The sequence below is a fragment of the Camelina sativa genome, chromosome 10, assembly GCF_030686135.1.
Source record: "Camelina sativa cultivar CO46 ecotype springtype chromosome 10, ASM3068613v1".
NCBI classification, from domain to species: domain Eukaryota; kingdom Viridiplantae; phylum Streptophyta; class Magnoliopsida; order Brassicales; family Brassicaceae; genus Camelina; species Camelina sativa.
This window is the reverse complement of record NC_141889.1, coordinates 11,065,847-11,082,084: the sequence shown is the minus strand read 5'-3', so window position 1 is coordinate 11,082,084 and position 16,238 is coordinate 11,065,847. Positions and strand designations below refer to the sequence as shown.

Sequence of the window (16,238 nt, the reverse complement as noted above, 5' to 3'; positions counted from 1 at the left end):
ATGATTGTCAACTTAATTTTTGGCTTTTTGCTTTGAATTAATAATTGTCAACTTAATTTTTTGCTTTTTGGATTTTCGTAGTTGCAATACGTTTAAAGAAGTCATGGACTCATGGACCTCCTTGCAATCAAGTGAGGAACAACGTGTTTCACAACTCTCCCGAGTTTCGAGACACTCACAAACTTGACATTTTCGGGTTTTCAGACCTATCCAGTTATGTCTTTTTTTTTTTGTTCACCACATATCCAGTTATGTCTATATAGCTTTTTGTCTGGTGATAATGTACATATAATTATTCTGTTTCTGATGGATGGATGCTGATGAAAAAATTGAAATTTACAGAAATTTGGATAAAATTGGCCATCTGAAACTTTTATTCATTCAGTAACATGGTTTTACTTTGAATTAAGAATTGATACTAGGTAGTTTCTATTGATACCTGTCACAAAATGACAATGGGGGTCCAAAGTAACATTACTAGGTATTTCAAGGTGTTCTTTCGTCAGGTCTCCAGTTGTTAAGCTTTGGTAGATAACTTTGAATGTTCCAAATACTTTAGACATTTCATTAGATAAGCAAACCATTGTGTTGATAACCCGAATCGATTTTGACTTAATTGGTAGTAACTAACTTACACCAGGGATCTTGACATAACCACTATGGGCATAGTGATTAAATTGATCAGATTTGGATATACTATAAGAGACTTTGCGAGGTCATGAACTAGATTGATTCCTGAAAAGAGAATCAGGTTGAACGTTTTTTCTCATGCTATTGAACCCTTGAAGAGATTGGTTGACGTATTCAGGTATAGTTTCCTCTTCTCATCAACATGATCGAGTTTTAATATTGAGTTTTCTAGAATTCCGTGATAGTTAAAAAGTGAGAATAAATAGCCTCTAGCGTTTTACATGATGACGCTTGTGTTTTTGTTTATCACTAAAGTTCTTGATCACTTTTAATATTGATTCAAACAGAGCATAGCAATGAAAAGGTCTCATTCATGGATGCGGAGATGGGTAATATCCGAACCAAGAACTTTCTTTAGGAATCACTACAGTGTCACCCTGGAACTGTTTATGAAATGAAGAAAACAAATTGAATGAGGCTAATGAACAATGTTGTTCAAGATTTTCGTTGTTTAAGAAAGAGAGGCACAATGCATGACGAAAACCAAGTTGTAAAAAGCTGGTGAACTAGTCTTTAAAAGTGGGGCTCCTCTAAAAGAGAGGTCACTCGTTGTTAAGCTTAGGCAGATACTTGGGAGTGTTCCAAATACTTTTGACATTTCCTGAGAAACAGATCACAATGCTTTCTTGATTTTTTTTTCTTTCATATTTAAAATAGTTAAAAAGCACGAGTCAAGTAGCCTCTAACTTATACGAGATTGATATTAATTTGGATAAAGTTGACCATCTTTTGATATATGATGACGCATTTATTTTTTATTTGAATAATACATAGATGATGATGTTACATTGATATAGAGACCTTATTTTAGGATGAGGCCTTTTTTATTCATGGGTTCAAGATGGATATGTTTACATTGCCTCGTGTTCAGAAGATAACGTAGACTCGTTCTCGAGGTAAGGCACAACGTATTTTACAAGCTCTTCTTCCGTTATCTCGATGTGTCCGCCAGGGACACTAAGAAACTTCACTTTTCCAGCATCATCCAAAGTTTTCAGACCAATCCAGTCTTCAGTGTATAGCTTTGTCTGCAGAAAGAATATACAGTTAGTTTGTTAGTTAGAAACTAGTGGTGAAGAAATTGAACTCGGGAGATGATCCGGTGCAACCTTTTGATGAGGCAAAACAGGTGAGAAATTAAGCTCCATCCGGGTAATATCTAAACCAAGAAGTTTCTCTTGGAATCAACACTGTATGCTTTTGGAACTGTTTAGGAAATGGAAAAAAAAAAGAAGAAAAAGAAAATTAGTGACAATGTTGTTCAAGATTTGTGGTGGATCATTGGTCTCAAAAAGAGAGTCAGTACCATGATGAGAACCAAGTTTTGCAAGCTGGTGAAACGTTCTTTAAAAGTAGAGTTCGGCCCTGTTCGGTTCATAGTCGCTGCGACACATTTAAGCGACTCAAAATTACACATCAAAACAAGCAAAAGAAATGGTGGAGATTAAAAAAGGTGTCGCAGCGACTGTTTTTCATGGTGTTGCCGGTGTTACCGGCGTCGCTGAAAAACGGAGCGACAATAAAACTAATAAAAAAGAGTCGCTGTGACTACTTTAAGAAGTTGCCATTGTTAGTCTCCACATGCTTGCATATCAAGTTACGTGTGTTTTTGTGGCGCTGATCGCCAAAGCAGCGACCATGAAAAGAACAGGGCCTTCTTCTCGCCAGGTCTCTCGTTGTTGAGCTTTGGCAAATACATGGAGTGTTCCAAATACTCTGTTATTTTCTGATAACCATATAACATTTGATCGATTAAGTATTTCATAATAATTGGAAATGATTTGAGGATTAGAAAGATAAGGGTATTGAGTTTACAGTAGGGACTTTGACAAAACCACTTGGACCAGCATGATCCTGCAGAGTCATTATTAACTAATCATGGTTGAAGGTTTAAGTCTTGATTAGAGAAGATGAATTAGGGAAGGTTTACTTGAACGAGGTCGTTGTAGACAAATGGAAACAGTGCCTTGAGGACCGAGCAAAATGATTCCTGTAAACAGAGAAACCTCATTGTTGTTGTTATTGTGGTTGTAAATGTGATTAAGACACTCAGAAAAGTAGAAAATGTACAAAGAGAACTCACAGTACAGTTGGGGACTACAGCCACGCAAGCGTGAGGACCTCCTAAAGATACATAGTTGAAGACTGGTGGACCATTGTCGCAGAACTCGATTAGGCCTCGAGCGACCATGTTTCCTTGAGACTCTGCAACGATGTTGTAACCATCACTCAGCTCTGGCATCTGTTTGATTTTCTCACAAGCTATACTCGCTTGTACGGGAACTGGTCAGATTCATAGTTTAGGACATCATCTTCAACTGTGTCGAAGTAGGGTGGAAGGCATGAATCATCATCATCATCAAAGCTTGAGATTAGGTCTTGTTGCTTCTTGTCATGAATATCCAAGCTATGTATCACTCGTGTGATCATGAAGAATACGTGCCGCACAAGACAAGGGAGAGCAATTGATCAAGAGCAAGAGGATGATGAAGCTGATTATTGTAGAAGCTTTTGTCATCGATGGGAAATATCAAAAAAAAAAAAAAGAGATAGTGTCAGGGAAGGTTTGGACGTACGTATAGTAAGATTTGGAAAGAGAAAACAAAGAGGTTAGGCTAGGTCTTCTGCGTAGAAGAAGATCTCGAGAGAATGAATGGTTTTGTGATTTGGAATATTGTGTGTGCATGTGTTTTTATATAGAGGTTGGACGTGTTGAAACTAACCGACCTTATTCCCTTTAGTAATATTATTATTTATTTTTTTTGTCTCCTAAATTCAGATGGAAAACATAAATTCCTTAAATCAAAACATGAACCAACTCGTTTGACTCACAAAAACTGTAATTTTATTTTATATATTTATAAAAAAAAAAACGAACAAAAGGAGAATAAAAGGTAACTAGATAATTTTCCAAAAGTATACAAACATCTTTTGTTTCCTCATCAATTAGAAGAAAACAGATACCAGAAGAAGAAGGATAATTATCTCTGATCTTTCTAGATACGCACACCGCATGTAAATTCGAAAGGATCATTAAAAATGTACGATTAATTAATATAACTTAAACATGATAAATACATTAATTTTTAGATGATATTTGAGTTTCAAACCCATTTTTTTTCTTTTTTTTGGCGCTTTTACATACACCAAAACGTGTTTATTGTTCTGTTAAATCAAAACGTCGTCGTTTTTAATAGCTCAAATAAAAATAAAGATTAATGATGCAAGGTTGGATCGAACCGTCGACTTCCAACCTCCAAAATCTCTTCGTAGCCACTCGGACACATTAAGTTATTGAGATTAAATGAACAAAATACTCTTCCGTCTCTCTTCTTTCTTCTTCTCTCCCCTTCCATGCGCAGCAGAAGGGCATCCCTTGTGCGTGTGGCCGTATCACAGCTTCATCAGTGCTAAAAATGATAGACATGGATAAGGTTGTTCATGTCACTGCCTTTTGTGGGAAGCCTCTAGCTCATGGTATCAAGTGTGGAAGTAAGTCAAATAGAGAAGTTTCATTCTTTATAATACGGTTTTAATCTTGTAAAAAGACGCTGAAGGTGTCGCTAGAGAGCTATATATATATATATATATATATGTTGCAAAAATTGTATGCGTTTAAAAATATTTTTTTGTATGTAAGCACAAAATTTGCGTTTAAAATCATCATATGATCTCTATTAATATATGGAATTGATCTCATGTGGCAGGTTACGTTGTGCCATGAGATTTGGGACCAGAACTTGGGAGCTAAAAGGGTTTCTAGAATAAATTGTTTGTGCATGAAGCTGTAGCTGCTGTACTATTTCGTATTTCCCCACTACTAAAATACTCTTGTAATTTCACTAAAATACACGATCATTAAAATCTACTCTTTATGCTATCTCTAATATTCCATGTTACGAGTCGAAAGACGAAAAGTATCTATGGAGTCGTCAAGATTCAATATATTGATGCTACGACTTTCCAGTATATAGAGAAGGGAAAAGATCTTCTTTGATTATAGGAAAAGAGTTTACCTATTATTTTTCACTTACGGTTAATGATTTTTAGTACACAACATAAGTGTTTTACACACAATAATCACAACTCTTGGACATGTTGATAGTTCGAAGAATGGAAATTGAAAAGAAAAAAAATTAAAGCAACAGTGATTTGAATAATCCAGAAGAATGATGAAGTCATATTACAATCAGATCTGAATTTCATTAAGATTTTGAAACCCTAGCAGAACATATGCTTGTGATACAAAAGAAAGCTCTAAAAGATAAATTGGTCAACAATAGAGAGAAACAAAAAAGAATGACAAGCAAATCAATCCTCCATAGCCAATCCTCGCCGTAGATGTTTAGACGCTTGGTATGCAAGTAAGCATAGTATGCCGAGTTGGTGTCAATCTTGTTGATTTGGTCACCAAAAGATGCCGAGTCGGCCTTCTCCATGATTGGGTCATATTCCTCAGTTTGATAATAATTTATTTGGACTCCATCACGAATGATGACCGGGACTTTCCAAGGACGGAGAGCCTCTGAAGCACCCACAAAAAGCAGGACGACGAAGACAATGAAAAAAAAGTTGCTTACTCCCAATCTAGTTGACATTAATTGTTGTTGTAGATAAGGGATATGATGTAGAAAAAGATCTCGAGAGAATGGTTTTGTGATTTGAAATTATGTCGTGTGTGTTTTATATATATAGAGGCTGGACGTATAGAAACCGACCTTTATCTCCTTTAGTAATTAGGAGACAGACTTTAATCTATTTCCTTTTTCTTTGTCTCCTAAATCCTGATGGAAAACCTATAAAATAACTTTAAATCAAAACATATTTAATTTGACTGTTTCAATGTTTTGCAGCAGAAAGCATTTAAATTGTTTTACCCTTATGTACAGATGATTTCTAGTCTATCTTGAACTACATTACATACAACACATTTCTCCATTAATGTATCAGGCATCAGCGCAAGAAAAGATGTTGAGAAATCGAAGCAACAACGTAATATGTGTGTATCTGCACGTAAAAGTGTGTATATTCAAGGAGTTTGGTTGGGGTCATTTTGAACTTTTTTTTTGTATTATATATTTTCCACACATAAATATTGTAAATTAAAAATATTTTCAGATAATACAAAATATTTACTATCTCAATCCCTAAGCTCCTAAAAAATAGTGAGAACAAAATTACAGATCATCACATGAAGGGCTCATAAGGCTCCATGAAATTGACATATGCTTCAATCGTGTGAGGATCAGATCTCGACACATCAATAACATAGAATTCCTTTCCTATGATGATTGAAGCCAAAATAAACATTAAAAAATGTCTCTATATTTGGGGTTTGTCTGTGTATTTGAGATTACCAAAATATTGATAGTGATATAAAAGCATTCTTATTTCGTTACACATATCTCTTCTTCTTCTTCTTTTTTTTTTTTTTTTTTTTTTTTTTTTTTTTTTTTTTTATTTCACATCAATTTCCTTACATATATCTATCTTTATAATCATAATGTATATGGCAAACAGCATAACCGGTCAATTCTGGAAGTTAACAGCTAGCTAGCTAGGTAGAGGACGATCTGCATGCATGTTATACAATTGTGGATGTTGTTATATAACTTCATCTACAATCTATAAGGAAAAAAAAGTATACGGATTTTGATGTTTAACCCAAACATAACTAATAGACAATACTTACTAAAAAATTATATTTATTCTTCTTAGGATACATTTAAATTTGAAAAAAAAAAATTACAAGTTATAATGAAATCAAAGAAAGAAAAAAAAGAGAACAAAGAGATGCATATTCATTGGTATTGGCTTCATCAACGATCTAAATATATCGCCTCCTCATGACAGAAAAATCGACATTATGGATCATCGTCGTACTGTACGGGAACTGGTCAGACTCATAGTTTAGGACATCATCTTCAACTGTGTCCAAGTAGGGTGGAAGGCATGAATCATCATCATCAAAGCTTGAGATTAGGTCTTGTTGCTTCTTGTCATGAATATCCAAGGTATTACTTGAAAGTGCAACAGAGCTTTGAATGTAACAAGTAGCTGTGAAGAGTCTCAGAGTACTGATATGTTGATGTGGCATGACGTGCTGACGTGGAGAGATATTATGGGTACGATGACAAGATACGTGAGAAAGAAGAAGAGATCATGATATACTCGAAGATATTGAGAGTATATTTGATAAGAAGAGATAAAGAAAGATATTTTCTTAGGGATAAGGAATATTTTCTTTTAGTTAGGTTTCACAAAGATCTAGGTTAGAGATCGTTTGTGGAGTTATAAAATGACAAGGGCTAGCCGTAAAAAGAGTTAGCACTCGTGGGATAAAAGTTTGTGAGTTTTGTAAACCTTCAAGCAAATACAAAAAGCTTTGAAGGTGAGTGTGTGTAGTATACTTTTTTAGATCTACACAGGGTAGTGTTTTAGATAGATAGGAGAGTGAGCTTTGTTTTTCAAGTCTTGTAAGAAACGAGGGTTTTTATAAGATTGATTAAAAGCGTTTGTTTGGTGCATTCCAAGTGTAATTTTTGTGTGTTTGTGTTCTCTATACCTTAACAATTGGTATCAGAGCAGACACCTGATAAAAGTCTGTTATCTTTTTCAACAGGTGAGATCTTGCGACTAGGGTATGGAGAAACCACTGGAGGTTGTTATGTTACAAGGGCCATTGAAACAGGATCCGAAATGCTTCCGTTACTGGAAATTCTCGATTTAGCAGGTCATCTCGAGCATTGACATGGAAGCTTGGTTTGCAGTGGAGGACGGCTGGTCTCATCCAACTGAGAAGAATGAAGATGGTGAATTGGTGCAAAAACACATAAAGAAGTGGACAGCTGAAGAAAAGGCTGAGGCCAAACACAATTCGCAGGCGTTGTCGGTCATCTTCAAATCTCTGCCTAGATATATCTTCAATCAAGTTCAAGGTTGTGTGTCACCTAAAGAGGCGTGGGACATTCTGGTCATCACTTTTGAAGGCACTTGTAGAGTTAGGCGCACAAGGCTGGACAATCTTGCGTCTGACTTTGAGAATCTACAAATGATTGAAACCAAATCTATGGCGGATTATAGTAGCCGGTTGAGTGGTATTGCTCAAGAGTCTGTCGTTTTGGGTAAACGATACAAAGACAAGAAACTGGTCAAGAAATTCCTTAGAAGTTTACCTGACAAGTTTCAACCACACAGGTCTGCAATTGATGTGTCTCTTAATTCTGACGAACTCAAGTACAATCAAGTCATTGGGATGATGCAGGCGTTTGAGATGCAATTAAAGAAGAAAGAAAAAATGAATGCTAAGTCATTTGCTCTTAAAGCTGCAAAGGACAGAAGCTTGTTGAATCTCAGGAGCTTGAAGACGAAGAAAAGGTTGGTCTGTTGGTTAAGAAGTATTTTCGCAAGATGGAAAGAGGTCAGCGAAAGGAAACTACATCACTTGCAAGTGCAGATTCTGACAAGGGGTTCAGGAAGAATGATAAGTCAGAACGCCAGTGTGAAGGATATGGGCATTACAAGGCTGAGTGTCCAAACAACAAACGGAAGCACTCCCTGCAATGCTATGGATGCAAGGGTTTTGGTCATACCAAGACTGATTGCCCTTCTCAAGGAAATAATCAGAAGTCCTACATCACATGGAGTGAGAGTGATTCTGATGAAGAAGATAACAAAGGTGAAATTCTGAACAACTTTGTGGCTCTGCTGGGAGTCATCGAGGAAGATGAAGGAGATGAAGTTCTGTTGTTGAAAGAAGACATTGACAAGAAGATTGAGTCGGACTCAGATGGGGAGGAGGCTGACTTGTCAATGGAAGATCAGATAGGGCTTCTTATTCAGACTATTGTGCAAAAGACTCAAGATAACAGTGAATTGTCTGCCGAGAGAGATACGCTTCAGATCAACATTGCAATGCTGTCTAAGGAACTGAGTGAAGAAAAAGCCAAGTCACTACCTCTTGAGAAGCAATTAGAAGAACAATTGAAGAACATCAGGATGCTGAGTAAATGAACTAAAGATTTGGACATCTTGTTCAGTACTGGACAATCAAGCATTGCAAAGTGGGGTCTGGGGTATCAAGGAATCAGCTCTGACAAGTCCACACAGTTTGTTAAAGGGCAGAACTCTGAGCCAAAACTCAAAGCACAACTTGTTGCATCAAACGAACAACATAATCAGGTTCCTAAGGTAAACCTGCATCCCAGACGGATGGTTATGCAGAGTGAGGTGCCGGGGAGACAGCCTTACGGTCCACAGAGCTATCACCAGTCTGCTCATCGACCTGTTGGTCTCAGCAGGAGAAGAGGATGCTGGTATTGTGGTCATCTAAATCACTACAAGGCCCAGTGCTTCAAGTTTCAGAATCGTGTGACAAATTTAGTGCAGAATGGTAGCTTCTACCCAGCTATTAGAAGAGTTAGTCAAGGGTATGTTAGGAAAGATGATCTCTACTCTCATGTTGCATACACAACAGATAGAACTGAGGTTGATCATGCCAAAGTGGTATTTTGACAGCGGATGCTCCAGACATATGACAGGTGCTCTCGACAATTTGTCTCATATAGAAGATGTTGCTGGTGGAAGAGTCACGTTTGGAGATGGAGGAAAGAGCACAATCTGAGGGAAGGGTGCAACTAGTGGTGACACTCAACCCCAACTGAAGGATGTGTTCCTGGTAGATGGATTGAAGGCCAATCTGATCAGTGTCAGCCAATTGTGTGATGAAGGGTTAGATGTTACTTTCACCAAGAAGGATTGCAAAGCTGTTGATCAACAAGGGTCTGTCAAACTCAGAGGTAGACGATCTGGGAATAATTGCTATATGTGGAAATCAGAAATACCATGTTTTAATGCCACTTCTTAGTTAGACACAGAGTTGTGGCATCAGAAACTTGGACATTTGAATGTTCGCACAATGTTGAAATTAGCAAAACAAGAAGTTGTACGCGGACTGCCCAAGCTGAAGGGTGACCCACACTTTGTATGTGGTCCATGCAACAAGGAAAAGCAGATCAAAGCAGATCAAAGCATCTGGTCGCTCACAGATATTCGCACAAGTCATGCTTTACAGTTGGTTCACATGGATCTGATGGGGCCTATACAAGTTCAGAGTATCTTTGGTCGACGTTTCATCTTTGTGATGGTAGATGACTACACTCGCTACACCTGGGTAAGTTTCCTTCGTGATAAATCTGATACTCTTGAGTGTTTTCGTATTCTTGCCTTGCAGATTAAAAGTGAGAAGTTCTCAATCGAAATCATTCGAAGCGATCATGGTTGTGAGTTTCAAAACGACAATTTTGAGCAATTCTGTGGACATCAAGACAATTCTCATCAGTACTCCGCACCAAGGACGCTGAAACATAATGGTGTTGTTGAACGTAAGAACAGAACGCTGCAGGAGATGGCATGAGGTATGCTACATGGAAATCAGGTGCCTCATCGGTTCTGGGATGAAGCTGTGAACATAGCCTGTTACATCATCAATCGTGTGCATGTTCGTCCAGGGACCAGCAAGACTTCCTATGAGCTTTGGAAAGGGAAGTCTCCAACTGTGCACTATTTCCATGTGTTTGGATACCTGTTTTATATTCTAAATGATAAGGATCAGTTGGGTAAGTTTGACTCTAAAAGTGATGAAGGTATCTTCCTAGGCTATTCTGGACATAGTACTGTCTTTCGTGTCTCAACAAACGTCTGAGATCTGTTCAGGAGACTGTCAATGTAGTGTTTGATGATACCTCATTCCTACGAGTGGCATTGGTGCCTATTGTCTCCGACACGGACCTGGTAACTAATGCTGAGAAGTCTGTGCCAAAAGCTGCCAGTCATGTTGTCTCTGACAGGCCTGTATCACCATTTGATCATGTGCCTTCTCAGGTTCATGGGAATCATGCCTCTACTGATGTTATAGGTGTGATTCAGGGGGTAGAGTAACCAGAGGGAAGCAGATTGATTTTGCTCAGCTGGCTGGAAAGAAACAAAAGGCTGTCGTTCCGGAGTCTGTCTCTCATGACTCTGATGTAGTGCAATTTGCATGTTTTGTTTCTTCCATTGAGCCCAAGAATCATAAGGAGGCGCTTCGTGATGAGTTCTGGGTTGCTGTTATGCAAGATGAGTTGGAACAATTTGAACGAAGTGATGTTTGGGAGCTCACTCAGCGTCCTGTTGATGTCAACATCGTATGAACAAAGTGGATATTCAAGAATAATAGTGATGCTAGTGGCTGTATTGTAAGGAACAAGGCAAGGTTGGTAGCTCAAGGTTATTCTTAAATTGAGGGAATTTATTTTGATGAAACCTTTGCTCCGGTGGCAAGGTTGTAGTCAATCAGGTTTATGTTTGGTATGGCATGTGCTCTTAAGTTCACTTTACATCAGATGGATGTTAAAAGTGCCTTTTTAAAGAGAATACTGAAAGAGGAGGTTTATGTTAAACAACCAAAGTGCTTTGAGAACTCGCATCATCGTAAGCATGTTTATCGACTAAAGAAAGCCTTGTATAGTCTAAAGCAGGCACCACGAGCATGGTATGAGAGATTGACTACGTTTCTGATGGATCAAGGATACAGTCGAGGGAGTGTTGACAAAACGTTGTTTGTTCTTAACAACAACAATGATCTGATGTTCGTACAGATTTATGTGGATGACATTGTCTTTGGTTCCACCTGTCAGCCTCTTGTAAAACAGTTTGTGGAAAGCATGTCTTAGGAGTTTGAGATGAGTATGGTGGGAGAGCTAAGGTACTTTTTGGGATTGCAAGTTGAACAATCAGCTGATGGGATCTTTGTATTTCAAAGTACTTATGCTAAGGAGCTTTTACAACGTTTTGGCTTGGATAAGAGTAAAGAAGAAAAGATTCCAATGATCGCAAACGAAAAACTCTCCAAGGACGAAGAAGGGGAGGATGTAGATGAGAGACTATACAGAGAAATGATTGGAAGTCTATTGTATTTGACTGCTGGTCGGCCAGACATATGTCTGTCAGTAGGAATCTGTGCACGCTATCAAGCCAAGCCCAAGATGTCGCATTTACTGGCTGTAAAGAAGATCATCAAGTACATCAAAAGGACATTGGACTTTGGTATCTACTATACCAAGGATACCAACACCTGTCTGAGTGGATGGTCGTCGCAACACAAGTGGAGGTTGCTTCTTCATGGGCAACAATCTGATATCATGGCACAACTAGAAACAAAACAATGTCTCTCTATCAACTGCTGAGACTGAGTACATTGCTTTAGGAAGCTGTTGCACACAACTCCTTTGGATGCGACAAATGGCCTCTGATTATGGTATGGATTCTGATACTCTTTAAATTCATTGTGATAATTTGAGTGCAATAAATATTTCAAAGAACCCTGTTCAGCATTCACGAACTAAGCATATAGATATTAGACACCACTTTGTTCGAGAACTAGTTGAGGCGAAACTGATCGAGATTGACCATGTGAGCACTAAGTTGCAGTTAGCTGATTTGTTTACCAAGCCTCTGGACTTCAACAGATTTGTAAATCTGAGGAAGTCCATTGGTGTCTGTGAGTTCTAACTTGTTTTTCCTAAGATGTGTTGATCAGAGACAGGAACGTGTGCTAGGACAGATCATGGAAATCCTAGAATATATAGAAGATCAGCACTATGAAAGCAACTGTGGGAAATAGCTGCCTGTCATGCCGGTCTATCCATCTTGTCAAATGTTGTCATGGTCTAAAGAGGTCAAAGAGCTGTGAAGAGACACACAAATACATACTCAAGAGGAAAACTCTGATTGGGTGACAAGGATGATATCAATGATTGACAATCTCTCAAGATGTCATTGTTGTTCATGTCGGTGAAACAGCTAACAGAAGGCTGAGACACATATATATATATATATATATAATATGTGTGCTCTCCAAAGAAAGAATCTCCAACTGCCTTAACATGTTGGGTTGGATTGCAGACTAAAGGCATGGCAGTGTGAAAGACTACCCACATGCATCAAGTCTCTGATTTTCCACAATTCAAGAGGTTGTGATAGCTTCTGTCAAATGTTCTGAACAAGTGGTTGACACAGCAAAGGTATGGTTAGTACTGTGTTCTGTGTTTTGGTTTTAATGAAAAAGGGGGAAAAAAATCTTGATTATGCTCACATGTGTTTTTTATCGATATGGGTGCCTCTATGTTCATCATTAGTGGATGTGTGTATATGATGTGTTTGATTCATGAACAGATTCAGTTTCCCTTAAAGGGGTGAAGGATGTGACTTATTAGGATTATGTGATTAATGCAATTGAGATTAAAAAAGGGAAAAAGATTCGATGTACCATAACAGATTCATTGAGTGTTTTCAGGATTGACATGGTTAATGGGCCAAAGCTTAACAGTCCAATAAGGTTCACGAGGGTGTATAAAAGGAGCGGCTAGGGTTTTGAGTTTTTCTCATCATCCTTGCGATTTCAGTTCTTTATCGATTAAGCTTCTAAGTTTTCTCTCTTCTGATTTTCGTTTCTAACTCTTGATCACCATGAAATCTGTCTTTAGTGGTTTCTAATATGATTCTAGTTCGGATGAGGAGCTTCACATCCCTCCGCCAGCCCTACCTCTGCCGTCTCCATATGTTTCAATTAATCCTACAACGGCGATGGTCGTCTACGAACCCCGCGATGATTCAACGGCAGCATCTCCGGTGCATGAGAATCCTCCTCCCAGGCCGATGTCTGTCGAAGCGGATCACGACACATGCGACTCTTCGTCTTCTCTACCAAGAAGGACAAGATCTCGCTTTCCGGTGATTGATCTGACCGGTGATGTTCCTGTGCCTACTCTGTCGAATCAGGGAATCTCATCCCGGCTGCGTAAGCGACAAACATCTGCTGAGCCTGATAACAGGGAGTCCAAACGTCTTCACACTGTCAAAGAGAAGGCTGCGACAACCTCTCGAGGAGCGAGCTCAAGGAATTTTGATCCCAAGCGATTTGAGTCATTTGATTGCGCAGGTATGGTTTCTTTGCTTCAAGGAACCTTGCTCCAGAGGTCTGTTTCTCTCTAGGGGCTGATGATCAGATTAGGGAGTTGATTGCTAAGGTTGGGTTGCTGAAAACTGTCACTCAAGTAGTAACCTTTGATTCAGAGGTTGTCTATGAATTCTGGGCCAATCTTCCCACGGTCAAGGTCGAGGGGGAGTCGGTTGATGTTCTTGTTCGGGACTGTGTGTATGAGTTCTCGTCTAGACGTATCAATGCTCTGTTTGGTCTCCAATCCGTTGATGTTCGTGAGCAGAGATAGCAGACGGCTGCTATTCTGGAGGAGGATCTGGCACTGTTCCTGTCAGATGGAAAAGTCAAATCCTGCAAGTAGTTGGTGGCTACAGCCATTAAGAATCCAGTCATCAAGGATCCGCATAAAATTTGCTGCAGCAACTGGTCTCCCACGGTGAACACCGGTTATATCTCCACGAATAGAGCGATGGTGATCTACATGATCATGCATCAGATTCCGTTTGACTTTGGGAGGATGGTCTATGATCAAATCATACAGTTGGGATTGCAAGCTCAGTCAGGATTCCATCTACCGTTTCCCAGTCTCATCTATCACCTCTTGGAAGCTCAACGACCTGTTCCATGTCTTAAGCCGGAAGACACGAAGAAGACCAAGGGTAAGAAGACTGCTTCACGTCCTATGGAGTCTCATCTTAGAGCTGGAGCATCTGCAGAGCGCAAAGCCATCCGGTTGGGCATCCAAATTCTGCAAGACGCCTTGGACGCTGGTAAGTTGTCATATCTCTGAATATATTTCCTTGTGTCTAATGATATTTTTGACTAATCTATGCCAAACAAGCAGGGGGAGATGAATCTGATTCTGATGCTTGAGGGGGAGTTTGAGCTGTGGGAGAGTTGTCATGTTTTTGTTGTTCTGCTTTTTGTTGTTCTGCTCCTTGTTGTTTCTTTTTGGTTATCTTTTCAGACTTGTGTTTTTGGTTTTTTTGAGACTTGTTCTTGTTTGTCTGATACTTTTGACTGGTCGTAATGCTAACTCGTTGATCGTTTAACCTTCTGGTACTTTTTAGAGTTGTGATGCACTGTTGGCACAATTGTATCTGTTAGTTGGATTGTTGCTAGTTGTTTATGTTTTGACAGGTTAAATGCGATGGATGCTTGTTTGTCAAGTTCAGTCAAAAAGGGGGAGATTGAAAGTGCAATAGAGCTCTGAAGGTAACAAGTAGCTGTGAAGTGTCTCAGAGGACTGATATGCTAACGTGGCATGACGTGCTGACGTGGAGAGATATTATGGGTACAATGACAAGATACGTGAGAAGGAAGGAAGAAGAGATCAGGATATACTCGAAGATATTGAGAGTATATTTGATAAGAAGAGATAAGGGAAGATATTTTCTTAGGGATAAGGAATATTTCCTTTTAGTTAGGATTCACAAAGATCTAGGTTAGAGATCGTTTGTGGGATTATAAAATGACGAGAGCTAGCCGCAAAAAGAGTTAGCACTCGTGGGATAAAAGTTTGTGAGTTTTGTAAACCTTCAAGCAAATACAAAAAGCTTTGAAGGTGAGTGTGTGTAGTATACTCTTTTAGATCTACACATGGTGGTGTGTTAGATAGATAGGAGAGTGAGCTTTGTTTTTCAAGTCTTGTAAGAAACGAAAGTTTTTATAAGATTGATTAAAAGCGTTTGCTTGGTGTATTCCAAATGTAATTTTTGTGTGTTTGTGTTCTCTATATCTTAACATCACTCGTGTGATCATGAAGAATATGTGCCGCACAAGATAAGGCAGAGCAATTGATCAAGAGCAAGAGGATGATGAAGCTGATTATTGTAGAAGATTTTGCCATCGATGGGAAATATCAAAAAAAAAAATAGTGTCAGGGAAGGTTTGGACGTACATATAGTAAGAATTGGAAAGAGAAAACAAAGAGGTTAGGCTAGGTCTTCTGCGTAGAAGAAGATCTCGAGAGAATGAATGGTTTTGTGATTTGGAATATTGTGTGTGCATGTGTTTTTATATAGAGGTTGGACGTGTTGAAACTAACCGACCTTATTCCCTTTAGTAATATTATTATTTATTTTTTTTGTCTCCTAAATTCAGATGGAAAACATAATTTCCTTAAATCAAAACATGAACCAATAAGGAATCTAGCTGTCCATTTCCTATTTCCCTATGAGATGACACATAGAGACAAACAGCGGTAAACCATTTTGCAAGATTAGGATGAAACAATAATTAAGAAGAAGAAGTTGAGTCAGTTACACGCAAAATCCAGGGTAGCCCGAGAGGTTGCGAAGGGACTGTGTTAAGTTGCTCACTTTGTTGTCGGAGCATGCACCTAAAAACCCTGTTTCATTAATAAAACCCATTAGTTTACTTCCTGAAAAAAGGGAGGAGGAAATAATTAAGAATTGTTATACTCACCGTGAAACACAACGAATGGAACAGAGAGTGAAACTGGAATGGAGAAGCAGAAGAGAGTCAAGGTCACGAGGAGAACAGATCATTATTGGAGACTCTTCTCCATTGCCGTGCGCGGAAGAGTACTGTTGATTCTTTCTTAAAT

General features: G+C 38.7%; 1 protein-coding gene and 1 pseudogene across 1 annotated transcript; both read right to left on the bottom strand.

The window, feature by feature from the left end:
- Nucleotides 1-1,454: 1,454 nt before the first annotated feature.
- Nucleotides 1,455-16,199, bottom strand: LOC104720285 (uncharacterized; annotated as a pseudogene).
- On the bottom strand, nucleotides 4,896-5,288 carry LOC104718595 (uncharacterized). The gene has a single exon (XM_010436362.2). It carries the CDS (start codon nucleotides 5,286-5,288, stop codon nucleotides 4,896-4,898), a length of 393 nt encoding a protein of 130 aa, XP_010434664.1.
- Nucleotides 16,200-16,238: the final 39 nt, after the last annotated feature.

What these genes read in the sequence shown, in the direction of transcription:
- LOC104718595 (XM_010436362.2), bottom strand. Translation starts at nt 5,288, where the DNA reads ATGTCAACTAGATTGGGAGTAAGCAACTTTTTTTTCATTGTCTTCGTC.